The 18007-nt window shown below is 39.5% G+C and overlaps 2 protein-coding genes across 3 annotated transcripts in view; one reads left to right on the top strand and one right to left on the bottom strand.

The window, feature by feature from the left end:
• Positions 1 to 895: 895 nt before the first annotated feature.
• Positions 896 to 9842, bottom strand: LOC136718403 (uncharacterized). The gene is made up of 5 exons (XM_066696121.1): positions 9765 to 9842; positions 6510 to 6658; positions 5286 to 5573; positions 4729 to 5031; positions 896 to 1897 (listed from the first exon to the last, which is right to left on the bottom strand). Exons 2-5 carry the CDS (start codon positions 6571 to 6573, stop codon positions 1782 to 1784), a joined length of 771 nt encoding a protein of 256 aa, XP_066552218.1. The 5' UTR covers positions 6574 to 6658; positions 9765 to 9842; the 3' UTR covers positions 896 to 1781.
• Positions 9843 to 9928: 86 nt separating this feature from the next.
• Positions 9929 to 18007, top strand: part of csnk1g2b (casein kinase 1, gamma 2b) — a 58588-nt gene continuing 50509 nt past the window's right edge. For both annotated transcript variants that reach the window (XM_066696120.1, XM_066696119.1), the window contains exon 1: positions 9929 to 10097. The gene's annotated coding sequence lies outside the window, so the exon portion shown is untranslated. The remainder of the gene's footprint in view (positions 10098 to 18007) is intronic.

The raw sequence follows: 18007 nt of genomic DNA, 5'->3' as shown, positions 1-18007 counted from the left end.
TTGATGACTGATTGTAGAATATCCTGATTTCTTTCTGCTTTTCTACCAGCAGCCCTTTCAAAAGTCTGATGAACGGAAATGGCTCTGAGCAAGTGGTTCTCAAAGTGTGGTCCCCAGACCAGCAGTAGTCAAAGACGGTCCTCCAGGTCTGATACAAATGCAGGTGGATCCAGAAATAATGGCAATGTTTATACCTTTTGTTTCAAACATATTTGACTTATGAAAGTTAATTTTAAAATGAAGTTAGGTAAACTACCCCGATTAAATAAAAGCAATATTTTCATTAACAATATAACATTTTTAACTGTCTGGAGTGACCTCTTCCCACTGAGAAAGCCTATTCACAATGCAGCACCATTTGTCCCATTAGGATGGCAAATGAGAGAGGACGAGGTAAGTGCAGCAGCAGTTTTAGCATTTTATTAAATGGGGATAAGATCTAAATGTCCCCCTACAAAACAACTTTACAGCTACAAAACGTTTATGTTCCAGTAATCATTTTGAATTAGTGGTATTTAGAGATGTGTGGTCTGTGGAAATGTTTGCACCAGCTGAGTGGTCTGCAGGCCAAAACCATTTGAGAAGCACTGCTCTAAGCAGATGGATACTGCCTCTAGAGTACCTGTTCTTTGTAGCTCATGATTTGCTTGTGTTTTTTATGTGGTTGGAGTTTTTTTCGATCACAGTGGGAATCTACATACATCGAGGTGGGGTCACCACTGGCTTCATATAACCTTATTTTCCTTTCTCCCCTACCACATGCATCATAACACTAGAGGTTATTTCAGTTGATTCCAAATTAAAAAGGGGTGTTTTCTGTAAACCTCTATCTCGGTGCAGTAGAGTGGGGTTTTGTGGTGCTGTTCTTGATTGACATTTTGGATAAAGAAAGGGGTACAACATTGGCAGCGATTTTAATGTGAAGGAACCAAATTGCTAAAACGGTGTTTGTTGCTGTACAATATTGATATTTGTATTATTGTACTGATGGTGAAAGAGAAGCAGAAAAACCATTAATCCTCTTAAATGTACAGGGAGCATCAAAGTGTCTCCTGATCGGACAGTGTGCAGCATGTCTTGGTCAGCTTTGAATAATCTGGCTGTTTATCTTTCTAAACAATTAAATCAAATCAGAGCAACATTGTACTGGATATTATAGAAAGGGTTTTCAGGGTTGATGACATACAGCTCTGGAAAAGATTAAGAGACCACTGCAAAATTATCAGTTTCTCTGGTTTTATTATTTATAGGTATGTGTTTGGGTAAAATGAACATTTTTGTTTCATTCTATAAACTACTGACAACATTTATCCCAAATTCCAAATAAAAATATGAATGGAATGGAATGGCTGCCATACATGTAGAGATGCTAATTTAAGAAAAAATTGCAGTGGTCTGTTAATTTGTTCCAGAGCTGTATATCTATATCAAAGATCCTGTCTATATCTATATTTGTTTGTGTGTAAAAAATATTAATAACATAAAAAAGTTTACAATCGAGAGGGGGCCATTCGACCCATCATGCTTGTTTGGTGTCCATTAATAACTAAGTGAACCAAGGATCCTATCCAGTCTATTTCTGATTATATAGTTAGAATATATTTTAGAATTTTAAATAGCAGTTTCTTTTTACTGATCTCACATAAACACAGATCGTTATTGATGTTTTTAACCACAGTAACTGCAGTGTGTTATTTTCATTTAAAGTAATTTGCTGCTCTTGAAGCCAGGAGAAACCAGTCTGCCAGCCTGGGGGAGCAAACTGTCGGGGGCCAAGCAGCTCAGTAGCCCCTCCTGCAGGACTGAATGACACCAACAATGATGAAGAGCAGGCAGAAAGTCCCAGCTTTACACTGCAGGTACATCAAAATTGTGTTGTCCAGTATCTCTCTTCTACCTGCCCGGAGAAGGTAGAAGCACAAAACAACAATGAGATTATGATCTAACTATCAACAGATGCTGTACCTGTGTCATTTATATTTCATTTTGTTATTGAAGTCTCAGGTTGTCAAGATTAATGCATGCATTAATTGTGCACCAATAACAGCAGTTTGTCCTGCTCCTAGGTTTGCACGATAACGATGAACATAATTTTCCATGCATATGTGAGTGGAAAAATACATATGTGCTGCATTGCGTGTTAAGGAACTCTTAAGAACTGATTTATTTTCAGATCTGTTCAGGGAACTGCTTCTAAAATGCATATATATGCAAAGTGAAGAAACCAGTGTAAATGATTAATATTAACTGAAATTATTTGTCTTAACATTAGCATTAAAAATACTGGTATGTTAAAGGTCAGCAAATTAAACTAGGTCAACAAGTTAAACTAGGTCAGCAAGATAAAGTTTGGCTGACTTCCTCTATTTGCGTTTGTTTGTGGTTTGTTTCTATCTTAAGACCTGGACATGTACCGAAGATAATACATCTGTACAGTGCATCCGGAAAGTATTCACAGCGCTTCACTTTTTCCACATTATGTTACAGCCTTATTCCAAAATGGATTAAATTCATTATTTTCCTCAAAATTCTACAAACAATACACCATAATGACAACGTGAAATAAGTTTGTTTGAAATCTTTGCAAATGTATTAAAAATAAAAAACAAAAAAAGCACATGTACATAAGTATTCACAGCCGTTACCATGACACTCAAAATTGAGCTCAGGTGCATCCTGTTTCCACTGATCATCCTTGAGATGTTTCTACAACTTGATTGGAGTCCACCTGTGTTAAATTCAGTTGATTGGACATGATTTGGAAACGCACACACCTGTCTATATAAGGTCCCACAGTTAACAGTGCATGTCAGAGCACAAACCAAGCCATGAAGTCCAAGGAATTGTTTGTAGACCTCCGGGATGGGGGATTGTATCGAGGCACAGATCTGGGGAAGGGTACAGAAAAATGTCTGCAGCATTGAAGTTCCCAATGAGCACAGTGGCCTCCATCATCTGTAAATGGAAGAAGTTTGGAACCACCAGGACTCTTCCTAGAGCTGGCCACCCCGGCCAAACTGAGCGATCGGGGGGAGAAGGGCCTTCATCAGGGAGGTGACCAAGAACCCTATGGTCACTCTGACAGAGCTCCAGCGTGTCTCTGTGGAGAGAGGAGAACCTTCCAGAAGAACAACCATCTCTGCAGCACTCCACCAATCAGGCCTGTATGGTAGAGTGGCCAGACAGAAGCCACTCCTCGGTAAAAGGCACATGACAGCCCGCCTGGAGTTTGCCAAAAGGAAACTCTCGGACCATGAGAAACAAAATTCTCTGGCATGATGAAACAAAGATTGAACTCTTTGACCTGAATGGCAAGCGTCATGTCTGGAGGAAACCAGGCACTACTCATCATCTGGCCAATACCATCCCTACAGTGAAGCATGGTGGTGGCAGCATCATGCTGTGGGGATGTTTTTCAGTGGCAGGAACTGGGAGACTAGTCAGGATCGAGGGAAAGATGAATGCAGCAATGTACAGAGACATCCTTGATGAAAACCTGCTCCAGAGCGCTCTGGACCTCAGACTGGGGCAAAGGTTCATCTTCCAACAGGACAATGACCCTAAGCACACAGCCAAGATAACAAAGGAGTGGCTACAGGACAACTCTGTGAATGTCCTTGAGTGGCCTAGCCAGAGCCCAGACTTGAACTCGATTGAACATCTCTGGAGAGATCTGAAAATGGCTGTGCACCGATGCTCCCCATTCAACCTGATGGAGCTTGAGAGGTCCTGCAAAGAAGAATGGGAGAAACTGCCCAAAAATAGGTATGCCAAGCTTGTAGCATCATACTCAAAAAGACGAGGCTGTAATTGGTGCCAAAGGTGCTTCAACAAAGTATTGAGCAAAGGCTGTGAATACTTATGTACATGTGCTTTTTTTGTTTTTTATTTTTAATACATTTGCAAAGATTTCAAACCAACTTCTTTCACGTTGTATTGGGGTATTGTTTGTAGAATTTTGAGGAAAATAATGAATTTAATCCATTTTGGAATAAGGCTGTAACATAACATGTGGAAAAAGTGTGAATACTTTCCGGATGCACTGTAAATACAAATGTGATGGGAGTTGCCCAGCCCATGAAAACTGTATAAAACCTGTGAAAAACGTGTATGCTTTTAAGACTCACACTTGGATTTTTCCTATATTACCCTTCCGTGCTAGCTTGTGCTATTGCTTTACTTCTCCGCTTCCTTAAAGACAAGTTCTTCACTTACAGACTCTGATTTAAACCAGTAATTTAACACTATATGACTCTCTTCTATTTCAATATGCAAAGGCTTGAGGGTTATGAATACAGAGAAGGGAAATAGAGTGCAAACTTGAGCTGAAAATAAGTATGGGTTGGTGGACACAGTGGACTGATATAGTAAGCGTCCATCTGTAATAGGCCTTCGGTCTTTGCTCACCTCCCTCCTGTGGATACAATGGTTAAAATGGGCATAGGGTGCCTGGTGAGAGCAACATCACACAATTTCCTTGCATAGACTACTAAAAGCAAGCTGAATGAGCCCTGCTTCAGATGTTAGACGTGTTATAATCTTTAATCATTAACACCTGAGCTCCAGAAAACAATAGCCAATCAAACTACAATCCTAGCGCTCATAAAGACATAGTATTGACATTGTTTATTTAATTGTTTTAAATCAAATACTATTCCGTTCACCTATAAGAACAGAATGGTTGTTCTTTGTCTGGAAAATGGAAGATAAGCACTCTAATGGACTCACCCACAACAATGATCTGCACCGTACTATTCTTTCTAAGTGGTGTGTAGGTGGGGAGGGAGGCACAGCAGTGGTACTCTCCAGAGTGCAGTGGGGTGCTGGGGGAGAGGGTGAGAGAGGTGAAAGCCAGGCCAGGCTCATTGACCTGACGGCTGTTATTGGCAAAGTCCCCATCCAAACACTTTCCTTTCGCCCAGAATATCACCATGCTTTTGATGTCATGATGGAAGCTGGCGGTGCAGTTCACGACGATGTCCACCCCCTCGCACACGGTGACCGCCGCACTGGACACGTTGATGTGGAATTCTGGTTGAGCCGGGCAGAAAAAGAAAGGGAGAGAGAGGAGTCTGTATGAAATGTATAATTGGTTGGCTGTTTTTCTCTTGTTTTTTGTTTTCAAATCAGCTTCCAGTAAAGTGAACACGAACTGCAATTAACAAACGACAAAAGCAAGATGTTCGAGTGAGAAACCAAGCCAGACTAGACTGCTTGACAGCCAATTCAGGACCCATACAATAAGATCATTGGGCTGGTTTCAGGTATTGTGGCCTACTTCTTACCTGTAACTATCACAGTCACCATGTTGCTCTTGGTGTTGGTTGGCACGGTTTGACAGAAGTATTGCCCACTGTGAGTCTCTGTGGCTTTTTCCACAAGCAGGGAGAAGGTGTAATTGATCTGTGTGAAATTTATAAGGGACTGGTTGTCACAATTTTCGCCCCTGGCTTTGCACCACTGGAGGGAGTGGGACTCAATGATGCAAAAGAAGCTGCAGCTCAAGTTCATGCTCTGGCCCTCGGCGACTATCCGACTCTCGCGTCGCATTGTGATGGCTGGCATGCAGTTCTCTGGCAGGACACCCAGAATAAAGAAGTAAATAGATGATTAGTAAAGGAATCTTTCACTGATAGAAGAAATATTTAAAAAGACAACCCCAGAGTCTGCAATGAAGCAGACAGACATTCTAATAAGCATGCACCCAACTTAAGCCTTTCCCTGTCTTACCAGAAACCATTTCTCAGTTGTGTGGGTTTTTTGTTTTCACCCTGCTGATTTATTTCCATGACTGGCGTGATATACAACAATAGTCTGAGTTCTTCGATGCGGAGACTGAATCTGTATTAAGCCCCTTTCACACCATCGTAAAAGTTCTCCTTACAACTTGCAATGAACATTTCTACTTCTGAATCACTTTCCCCCCCTTAATTCCAAATTGCTGTGTATGCAGTGTACAGTTTTCCAAGTCCTAGTCAAGTGTGTGGATTGTCTTTGCTAGCCCACCCTTGCCAAAGAAGGGCAGCTAAGATCCCATCATTCCACAACAAAAACACAATTTGAGGAGCAAAAATTCCTTACTGCACAAAATGAATTCCTTCAGGGATGGCACTACAGAGATTCCTTTCAAATCAATCAAAAAATAAAATTTTAATCTTACTACTTCCCCCGATCCAGGTCTCTCACCCCCGCCTTCCTGTGATCATCTTGAAACACTACAAATTATCACCAAATTGTACTCTTGTCAAGCTCCATCCCCCACAGCCTTGGTTCACCTTTATGATTTGAGTTTTAACAGATTGCTCTTGAACTGGATCCATCACTGTGTGCCATACAACCAGACTTATAAGCAGTCCAGCAAGCTATTTTGTGTGGTTGTTGTTTTGTTTGGTGTGCATATTTATATTGGAGCTGTATAGCTAAGTGGAGAACCACATCCAGCTCCCAGCAATTCGACTTCCAATCCTACAGGAGCCCATATTTCACCGCAACCCCCCATCAATACTCACCGGCTGCATGGATTGAAAGAGATGCAAGCCAGAGGATCCACAAGATTACACTCCAAACCTTCATTTTGCGTACTGCTAGAAATCCACTTCAAGCAACGTTCTTCAACTGGACCAGGCTATCAGGCTTTTGACGGAGGATATGACTAGCGCTGTGTAACATTAGGAAATGATGGCAGCTATGAACCTGTAAGTGGCCAATAGGTTTTGTTCTGAAATACTGTGAAGATTATCTCTAACAGGAAAAGCAGATGAGAAATATTGTTGTCAGCTGATTGAAGGACTGATTATGATAGCCAGCTCATTAGGGGGTGTAACAGGGAGGGTCAGTTTTAAGTACATATTAAGGTTAGAAGCCACTACATAACCTCTAGGGACTTTCCAAGTTGATAATTAACTCAATATGGCCAATAAGATTCAGTTAGCTTGCCTCTCAGACAGTAGGAGTGAGCAGTGCTATTGTATATTAATCTTGTATAACCCATTGATTCCTCTTACCCCCCAATACAAACAATACAGTGTGACCCAGATTAGTACAGAAATGGTTAATAAGTGTCTAACAGGCTGGTCATATGTTCATATGGTTTTGGTTTCGAACACAAGACGATTATGGTGTTTGAGAAAACGTAAGCGTAAAATGTGAAAACAAACAGTTAGATGTGGTCTTCATTCACAAACTGTACAAATAAAAACAGAAATAAAAGTTATTTTATATGTCAAATACACCAATCAGCCATAACATTATGACCTCCTGCCTAATATTGTGTAGGTCCCAAAACAGCCCTGACCCGTCGAGGCATGGACTCCACTAGACCTCTGAAGGTGTGCTGTGGTATCTGGCACCAAGACTTTAGCAGCACATCCTTTAAGTCCTGTAAGTTGCGAGGTGGGGCCTCTGTAACAGACCCCAGCCAGAGGGCCACATAACAGATAATAATACCTGTAAAACAGGATAAATAATCAGAGACTGGAGACGATTGTTGTAGTGTGGAGATAGCCCTGCTCCAGAATTTATTCATCATCACAAATGTATTTGTTTTCTTTTTTTTTTTCTTTCTTTTGTATACTCACAAAATAACCATTCACAATTACATTCAATGTATTTCACCTATTCAGTTAATCAGCACAACTGTATTCATCTCTATACCTTTCCCTATGTAATTATTTTACACTTACATTCAATTTTACATATTCTTTACACATCCAAACACACTATTTATAAACCTCATCTAAAGATAGGAAAATAGACCTAGCAGTAACAGAGAAAGAACATACAATCTCTCCTACATAACAGCTTAATACATCTGTTCCCAGGTTTACCATTGAGATAAGTAATAAGTTTTAGGTCACTCACGCAAAATGGCGGGTTAGCCCTTTGTGTACAAACAGCATCTGATAAAACAACAAGCTAATGCCGCCTGCGCCACGGGCATCAGACCGCACTGCAAAGCCTAATATAACAAATCTAACCTGAACAATGTCTATCTATTTAACTTAAATAACACAATGATTATATATATATATTTTCAAACCCTGATGTCAGCAAGCCATAAAACAAATAAATACAAATTATAAAAGTTGTAGACAAAGACGCGGGTCTACGGCGTCTCGTAACCATTTCCACATTGTTCCGAGTCGTGTTTACAAATATAATATACTTCCCTTCCACATTCTAACACATGGGCTCTTCATCTCTTCATAGCCTGACAACCTTTTGTTGTGTTACAGTAGCTAAACATATACAGTTCAATACCATTACTAACCTGTAAATAAATAATCAGAGACTAGAGACGATTGTTATAATGTGCAGATAGCCCTGCACCAGAATAAGGAACCGGAAACCTTGTCACCCAAAGCAAACCTCCCGCACAACAAGCTAACCCCCTCCAGTGGCGATCGCCGGTCCTACACAACCTGAGTATTACACAGTTACATGTTTTCCCAAAAATAAAAGTTATTTTAATAAATACAGCACCCATAACTACACAACGTGACCATACATTTCGTGTGCGTCACACCTCCATGAATCAGACTTGTTTGGCCAGAACATCCCACAGATGCTCGACTGGATTGAGATCTGGGGAATTTGGAGGCCAACCAAAGTCAACACCTTGAACTGGTGATTCAGACCAGGCCACCTTCCTCCATTGATCCGTGGTCCAGTTCTGATGCTCACATACCCATTGTATGCACTTTCGGCAGTGGACAGGGGTCAGCATGGGCACCCTGACTGGTCTGCGGCTACGCAGCCCCATACGCAACAAACTGAGTTGCACTGTGTGTTCTGACACCTTTCTATCAGAACCAGCATTCACTTTTTCAGCAATTTGAGCTACAGTAGCTCGTCTGTTGGATCGGACCACACGGGCCAGCCTTCGCTCCCCACGTGCATCAGTGAGTCTTGGCCGCCCATGACCCTGTCGCCGGTTCACCCCTGCAGACCGGGAACACCCCACAAGAGCTGCAGTTTTGGAGATGCTCTGACCCAGTCGTCTAGCCATCACAATTTGGACCTTGTCAAAGTCGCTCAGATCCTTACGCTTGCCCATTTTTCCTGCTTCTAACACATCAACTTTGAGGACATAATGTTCACTTGCTGCCTAATATATCCCACCCACTGACAGGTGCCATGATAACGAGATTATCAGTTTTATTCACTTCACCTGTCAGTGGTCATAATGTTATGGCTGATCGGTGTATATGTCACAATGGCACAGTACGGTAGTAAACAGAATCCAGCATAACAGAAAAATAAATTTCACACAAATGAAAGCGTATTTTAATGCATATAATAAAAATGAAAGACAATAGCTACATGAAAGTAGTACTCGGGGAAGTGCATGGTAATGAAGCACCACATTCAAAGCTTCTTTTCTTTACAATCAACGAGCTTAAAATGTGACCAAAGGTCTGCAACACTGACGTAGATCTTTCTCCAATGCAAATAATGATTCTGTGCGAGGTTCTGACTCTGGACATTGTGTGCTCAAGGTTCGTTCATCATACAGGTAAGCATAGCGCGTTCTTGTAGCGCAGCTTTCCGCAGTTCTGCACAGATTTCCAGAATCCCACCGATCCCATTGGTGGAGCTGCGCAGATCCGCGCAGAACTGCGTAAATCTGCGCTACACGAACACGACCCAAGCTTAATTCCGCTCCACTGTTTTCAAACACTGACTCGAAAAATTTTAAATTTTCTCTGCGCAGAAAATCTAATAAACATCAGCCTCTGTCTCCCTGCTTTGCATCAAGTACATACGTTACTGTCAGTCCTCCACCGGTATTTCCCAAGTAACGTAACGTGAGCTTTGTGCGGCTGCTCCCATGGAACCACTCGTGTAGCTGCGCACGACTTTTTTTTCCCAGAGGCGCTCGGGTTTTATGACTACGTATTCTTCAACCCAGATACGACTTTTTGACAGCGTAGGAGCAGCGATGGGATGTGGTGGGAACGCAGAGTGCTTGGTCGCTGACTGTGGAAGCTTAAAGAGACAACAGCAGGAGAGAGAGGAGAAGGAGATGAAATTAACAAAATACCATTAAAAACCGACAAAATGGAGATTAACTCACATTAAAAAAACGCCCCGGACAGGTAAAAGCTTTTCATTTGTCCCTCACCTCGACGTTAACACGTGTTTTTCGTACAGGGACTCGTAATGAAAGAAATTAAAGGGATTTCGGTTTTAGGATTAAGGAGTTGCCCTGTTGATGTTTTGTGCGGGGGAAAACAAACGTAGACTTCAATTTGAAATACATCTCGAACGTTTATTTTTTTAAGGATATTGTATACTCAGACTTTTAGTGGTGTAATTAAATACCTCATTAATTTAAACGCAGGATTAAATTCATACATATTTGATGGTATATTTCCAGTTTAAACTTGTTTTATTCGACAGCTGTAGTAGGCCCCACAAACTATTAAAACCTCAGGACGTTAAAACCTAGAATAATTCGTGTTAAAGTTGTCTTAGATTTTCAGTTCTAAAGTTTACTGTTTAAACAACATTTGTGTCATTTGAGATGGACTGCTATGTTAAATTCGACTTCTAGTTTGTAGGTGTAGGCCCAATCGCTTCAAGGATAAGACGTATACTTTTAAAATAGCTTTTTTTTGTACTGATGGTTTACATCGTTCAGTATATACTAAACACCTGATGTTAAACATGTTTGTCGTGTAAATATCAAATGGAGTGGTACATCCTAAAGTGTAAGCAGAGGTGATTAGTTTTTTAAGTCTTATATACGAATATTATTTTTATACAGATGTTTTATTTTGCACTACCTGTAACGATAGTTGGCTACATGCTCAAGTACGGTAAATGTTTATGAACGTCCCACCCCCAGTCTACTACTAGGCCATACTATCGCATCGTGTTAAAAGTTGAGTGGAACAGAAGTTCACCTAAAAAGAAATCTAACCTCCACAATATTGAGTTTCTGTTTGAGGCCGGAAGCATTTATGTCTGTTTCTGCGTCGACGACCCCAACTGTGTATAATGATTGCCTTTAAGATATGTGTGTGTGTATATATATATATATATATATATATATAGGCCAGGGGAAGAAAAACGAGGTTACTGACATGTTAATTATTTTGTTTGTAGTAGTAGTACAGTCGGTATGTATATATAGTTTCCAACAGGAAGGATTTCTAACCTTTTTTTTAGGGAGCGGTGGGGTTTTGCTTGACAATTCATTTCAGTGGCTAATTAATCTTTGAAAAGTATAATGGTGACAGTCTTAAGGGTATACGATCAGCGTTAAGGTTGATTGAGTATTCCTCGGTTAAATGTTTTAATTGGGACGTGTCTCCAACACGAAGAGGCAAACAGACAAAACTATAGCAGTTTGTCCTTCGATTTTTCCAGCTAAATATTTTAAAGCATTTTTACAAGGTGTCTTACATTTGAAATACAATTTCTCAGTAAAATAACATCTCCATATTGGTGTGAGTCGATAAGCAATATTTTTTATACGAGTTTGCCAAAGGCATAGTCTGAAAATATCCCATTTTGCCAGGATGCAGATCATTTAGTTGACCGTTTTGATAAAGGCAGGCCCTGACATTTTGTTAAAGCCTGTAGACACATGTTAACCGTTTCATGTTTTGTAATGAGTGAAAATATCGATATTTGCGTGACAATAAATAAGTATAGGCCTAGTTGTCACTGGAAACTATTTATCAAAGAAGCGAATACATTTTCTCTTTCTGAACGTGTACATTAAGACTAGTCTAGATTACCTTTAAGTATATATTCCTGATACTCTTTCAGTCATACACATTTAAGTTGTTCTTAATTGTTTTGTTCATTTGAATTTGTGTGTGTGTGAGAATATCTTTTATAGTAAGTGATTTTTGACATCTTGTTTCAGATTTGAACTTGTTAATATTTTACATTTAATTTTGCTTTTTGCAAATGTGATCATTTTGTCAAAGAACAACTAGATTCACAAAGGCAAAGCGATTTATATGTTAAAATAATTAAACTATTAAACTTCTCAAAACACAATTAAACTTGTAGGCTATATAAAAAAATATAATTATGCATAGTCAATTAATATCCCAAGTTATTGATTGCGGACTGTGTGCATCTGATTATTGCATAATGAAAATTGATTGCGGACTGTGTGCATCTGATTATTGCATAATGAAAATGAGGGATCATTGTGTTTTGTATTTGTTGAATTTATGGTTTGATTTTTCATTACAGATTTTAGTTGGTGCTTGATCTTTTGTATAGGACCAATATGACGGGCTGAATTTGCCTCGAATAGTTAAACTACATCGCTGGTGCCCCTTTGGAAGCCTGCCCCAAGAACACTTGCTGAACTGTATTCTTATTAGACCTGTCATGTTTTTGGGGAGGATGTCGGTGGAACGTTTGTATGTCTGTAGATTACGAGAACAATTGCAAATGTTAATCATGTAGGCCTAGACATTGTTCCCAGGCCCCTGAGGAAAACCCTGAACACACTTTAGACTGCACAGTGCACTTGCGAGTCTTGAGCACTAGTTCCTGAAATATGAGTAAAGTAATGTGGTTAGCTCGACTGTGTGATTATAGGTCTCATTTGAGATGTTGCATTAATTAACAGGTCTTGTTAATTATGCCTTTGGTTTGCACATCTTGTAGTATACCTCCGGCCATCCTACCAACTGCATTCCTCCGCAAGTTTTGTAAATTTCAGTGTAGGGTTCAGCCATTGATATAATAGATCGCTAAATAAATGCTTTCAAATTTAATGTTGCTGTTGTATGGAAGCAATATGTTAAATGTTGTTTCCTCCTCCCATCTGAAGTTAATTATTGTAAATTTAATTGCAATTATTTTCCTTCCCTGAAGCAAAACATTTGTAATTTGAGTTATTTGTCTTATGTCAATGCCCCTAAATAGGTAATGTGTGGAGGAGAAAGTGATAGCCAGTAGCTTACATTTTGCATTTAAAGTAGGTCAAAGGACCTGCACTTGTATTCTAAATAAAAAGTGCCAAGTGCATTCAAACTAAACATAATCAAAACTTAAGCTGACAAACTGTATATAGATTGTTACAATAATAATTTTGTTGACTTAGCCTTGACCTTAGATCCAAGCATTGATCCGTCCACAGATCACAAATTGCAAAGATGTACCCTATCACATTTTGATTTATAAGTAGTATGAAGTGGCTTCTAACAACGAGTTAAACCGCAATAGGGAACAGACTTGTACTTTGTGAGAAGTTCAACATTTTTAAATCTATATCTAGCCCTAGTCTAGTCTGAAATCTAACTATCTGCAGCTAAGAGTGACTGTCACCATATACTACAGTTAAAGCATTAACTGTCTGATTTGCACATAGGATACATTTTCATCTTATCAATCTTTATCTTTACTTGAAAATTATGGGCAAGGAGTGAATCAGTTACCTGAGATTGTAGGCTATTGTATTGAATTATTGTAGGGATTATTCATGGCAAAAAGTAAGAAATAATGTATTTAAGACCTAACTATGTGCAGCAGCCACCTAGTTGTACACTGCTGAGATTTGCCCCCATCGGACTTCTCCCTCTGCCCATCCAGTTAATCAGAAGCACATCGTAAAGCTTGGTGTCCTTCTCCTGGTGCAGGCAATGCAATTTACTGGCCAGTTCAGTCATACATTGTTTTAAATCGAGCACAGTAATTGGACACACCAAACATGCTATTGTCCTCTGCACTTCAAGCTGATAAGGGGGGGGGGGGGAGGGCTATAGCTCAAATCAGACTGCAGCCCTATTAGGATCAAAGTAGATTTGCCGATGACCTAAAATGCTTCACAATGGTTGCAAATTACAGAAAAATATTTTCTGCATAGTGGCTTGAATGCTTTTGGAGTGTAATATGACCTCGATTGAAGGAGGTGTTGAGCACTTTGTCCCTTTTCATGAAGATCCTTTTCCTTGTGTTTCCCTCTTCATATTAACTGAGGTTTTGAACCCAGGAACACCAAAAAGTCCTTTTGCATTCTCATACATTGATCTGTCAGTTGGCCGCAAAAGCGGCACCTTTAAACGCAGAAGTGTATTTTATAAACTTTAACAAACAATCAATACATAAAACGGGAGGCAAGTAGATTCCATCCACTGCAAAGCAGCCTTACATTTCAAGAAATCCAGAAATTCTCATCCAGAGGTTTGAGAATATAAATACGAGAGATATGCATGACAACTATTTTGACTATTGATAATTCCACAGCTGTTGTCATATAGTTGCCAGTCCGACCCCCCCATAATGCGTCCATTATTATTGACTTGTTGAGATATATATATATGAAAAAAAAAAAAACTCAACACCAAACGTCTGGATTCCAATCCACAAAACCCGGCTCACAGTGCTGCACTTTACCACTGCACCACTGGAGGAGGTATAATGTACAGTCTGCTTTAAATAGCCTGTGCACACAAACAACTGTCCTGATTAAATACAGAAGTTCAGTAACATACAAGTAGTCTAAGGGCTGATTTATACATCTGTGTCTGCGTCTCTGTGTACATGCACGGGCGTTGCATAGCTGTCTGCCAACATACTTGCACATGTCCATAGGGGGCAGTGTCGCATTAACACATCGCAATCTACAGAAAACGAAACCCGTTTTCTATGGTGCACCAACGATTGTATGGATGTAAATCAACACATACTGTTAATGACATTTTATTATTACAGAAACTACACACACACATACAAATTGCATCCTGTATGTGCATATCTATATTGTCTTGCTATAGTTGGCTAGAGACTTAACACTAGAACATACATACATGCATATTTATTCTGCTTATCCCTATAATATTTGAATTAAATGCATACATGCCGTTTCAGCTGTTAAACTCCTCAAAGTTAATGAGCTATAAATACATTCTTCTCCAATCGCCAGACCCACAACTTATGTGATAGGCTATAGCCTGCTGAATATAATAAATATAGTGGCAATATGGGCTTTGTAATCAAATTAGTAATTGTGAAAGATTTATACTCATTTTAATGGGTGAAACGTGATTTTTCTACACATTCTATATTAATTATCATAATTATTGTATTAGATTTGCACCTGATACGGCTCTTGTCTGATCGGCTCAGCAAGTTTCTAGCTTTCGTTTGGAATTAAATCTCTGGATCAGTGCCTTGATCAGTCACCTGTTTGATCATGAATGCTAATTGTTCATTCTGTCCACGGAAAGCAAAGTACATTTTACCTTTCGTCCAAAATTGCCAAATAGGTGGGCATTTCGTGGGATAAAATGTGAATTATGTTCACAAAATATAAATTATATTCACGAAATGTGCAGTTTGAGGGACAGAATACTCCATATATGGACAAATGCGTTTCGTGGATGAGGAGATGCATTTTAAACCGTTTCGTATGTCACCACATCGTTTCTCTGACCTTGCAGCACCTACAGACATCGTATACCAGCCGCCCCAGCACTGCGCGATTGGCCGAGACTCTCGGAATCTCCTACTCAACCAGTCAGTGCTGGCCTGATGCGCAGAATGCAGAGATGTGCGACGTGCTGTTGAGATTTTGAAGGAGTGCGCGTCGACTCCTCTGCGAGCCTCTGCAGGCTACACTTACCCAGAAACCCCTGCTCTGCGTCACTACGCAGAAGTATAAATCGGTCTTTAGATAGATGGACAAGATGATAATGTGTTCTGTGGCTCTATTATGGAAATGTACTCTGGGTTACAAATGCTCTGTGCGTATGATGGGTGGGTTGTCGCTGGGCGAATTGATTTCTTGTCCCGCCCTCTGAGAATGATTGACGCTAGGGGGTAATACAAGGATGAAAAAATGGTGCCAAAAGTAAAATAGGAAATAAATAATGAAAAAAATTGAGAGAATAAATAACATTTTGATTTCCTTTTTAACTGCATATATTTATATTTCCTATTATATTTAGATTTTAATTTTGGCAGGGATTACCCTCCTTATTTAGGTGTGTTAACGTAACAGCTGTAGATTTGTGGTACTTTAATTGCACTGCACTTATTATACACTTAACAGTGAACTTCTCTGTGAGGAAGCCATTGGTTGCGTTCTTGTAGCTCAGATTTCAGATCCACACTACACGAACAGGACCATTGTTAGCCAAGGTACATTCTAGTTTAGCCAATCACAGACAAGAAATAACAAATCCCACGCTAATCTTAATTACAGCTACATAGATGGCAAATCAACAGTACAGGCTTTAAAATAAAATCAATATACTCGAATTCACTTGTCGATAGTGTCCATCGTTAACGAATTGTCGAATTTTCGGTCTCATCCCTAAAAGATACAAGATCTTAGACAAATTATGCAAATTTTCCATTGAACAATGGGTCCCAACTAGAGCCCGACCGATGTTTTTTTTGGGTCTGATACCGATAACTGGGAAGCAAAAATTCCCGATTACCGATATATCTGCTGATATTTACTTTTTTGTTAACAAGCACAACAGACATTTTCTAGCATGGATCCCTCAGATCTGTCTCGGTCAGAGAGAAATGGTCAAATATGCACTGAAGGCAGGATTTTCACATTTTTACATAATAAACTTTACATAAATTTTCATCATAAATAACCACAAATCAAACATTGTAAAAAATTAATTCATGAGAATAAGGGAAAAATATAAAAATATTATATTTACATTAGAACAAAGACCAAGGTATATGAACAATTTCTCTCACAAAAATGTGCATGTTCTGTACATTAGATTGAATAATAAATTAGTGTTAAGTGCTGGTCTAGCTTATATTAGCATTTTACACCCATCAGGTTCTCTCAGGTTCACACATCCTGCTCAGTGCTCAATACTGCCAATCCAACACCGTGACAAGTATTTAAAAATGCCCTCAAAAGTGTAACTTATTTAATACCTATGATTAAAGTTTTGCAATACAGCCAAAACAAGATGTAGGATTTGAGAGAGTTTTATAAATATCTATATTTTCAGTTTTATCCAACATTGTCCGAGAAGTGTTTTTCACCAATTTTCTTTACATGTTTTACTGTGATCTGAGCATGCTTGTCATTTGTAGACTGTTTTTGTTTGCGTGTATCTAGTCAACATCTTCAGTGAACATTTACTGGTTTTCTTTATTTTAATTGCTATTGTGAATTTTGAATCTATGCCATAGTATATGGTAATCTTCAGTCATGATGAAAATAATCAATCAAAACAATGGATACTCAGATGCAGCACAGCTTTCAAAAATACGTTCTATTGGTTATGAGGGTTTTAGTGAAACACGTTTATTGGTTTATGGGCCCTGTGTTTCTCAGGTAGTTGAGCGTTTGTTTCACACGGTGCTCAGTAGTGTGCATGCCGATGCAGATATTTCTGTAGAAGCCCAATATCAGCCGATGATATTGGTGCTCTGATATATCTGTCGGGCCCTAGTCCCAACAATTAGAACATAAGAAAGTTTACAAATGAGAGGAGGCCATTCGACCCATCGTGCTCATGTGGTCCATTAATAACCGAGTGATCCAAGGATCCGATCTAGTCTGACTTTAAATGTTCCCAAATGTTCAGCTTCCACCACATCACTGGGGAGTTTGTTCCAGATAGTGACAACTCTCTGTGTGAAGAAGTGTCTCCTGTTTTCCATTTTGAATGCCTTGAAGCCCAATTTCCATTTGTGTCCCCGGTCTGTGTGTCCCTGCTGATCTGGAAAAGCTTTGGTTTGATGTGGTTGATGCCTTTCATGATTTTGAAGACTTGAATCAAGTCCCCACATAGTCTCCTCTGTTCCAGGGTGAAAAGGTTCAGTTCCCTCAGTCTCTCCGAGATGGACATTTCCTTCAGACCTGGAAAGTTGCTCGCCTTGGAACTGCCTCTAGAGCAGCAATATCTTTCTTGAAGTGTGGTGATCAGTACTGTACACAGTATTCCAGATCTATAACTAGTGCATTGTACAGTCTGAACATTACTTCCCTTGTTTTAAATTCTACACTTTTGACAATGTACACTAACATTGTTTGCCTTTTTTATTGCTT

Source organism: Amia ocellicauda, chromosome 22 (genome assembly GCF_036373705.1).
Source record: "Amia ocellicauda isolate fAmiCal2 chromosome 22, fAmiCal2.hap1, whole genome shotgun sequence".
In the NCBI taxonomy this organism is placed as follows: Eukaryota; Metazoa; Chordata; class Actinopteri; order Amiiformes; family Amiidae; genus Amia; species Amia ocellicauda.
This window is presented reverse-complemented; position numbering and strand designations above follow the sequence as displayed.

Bases quoted from the DNA above. Each gene is read 5' to 3' on its own strand.
- LOC136718403 (XM_066696121.1), bottom strand. From the start codon at position 6,573: ATGAAGGTTTGGAGTGTAATCTTGTGGATCCTCTGGCTTGCATCTCTT. The intron at 5,574-6,509 runs GTGAGTATTGAT...GTGTCCTGCCAG, and splicing joins TCTTTCAATCCATGCAGCCG to AGAACTGCATGCCAGCCATC. The intron at 5,032-5,285 runs GTAAGAAGTAGG...CGGCTCAACCAG, and splicing joins GGTGACTGTGATAGTTACAG to AATTCCACATCAACGTGTCC.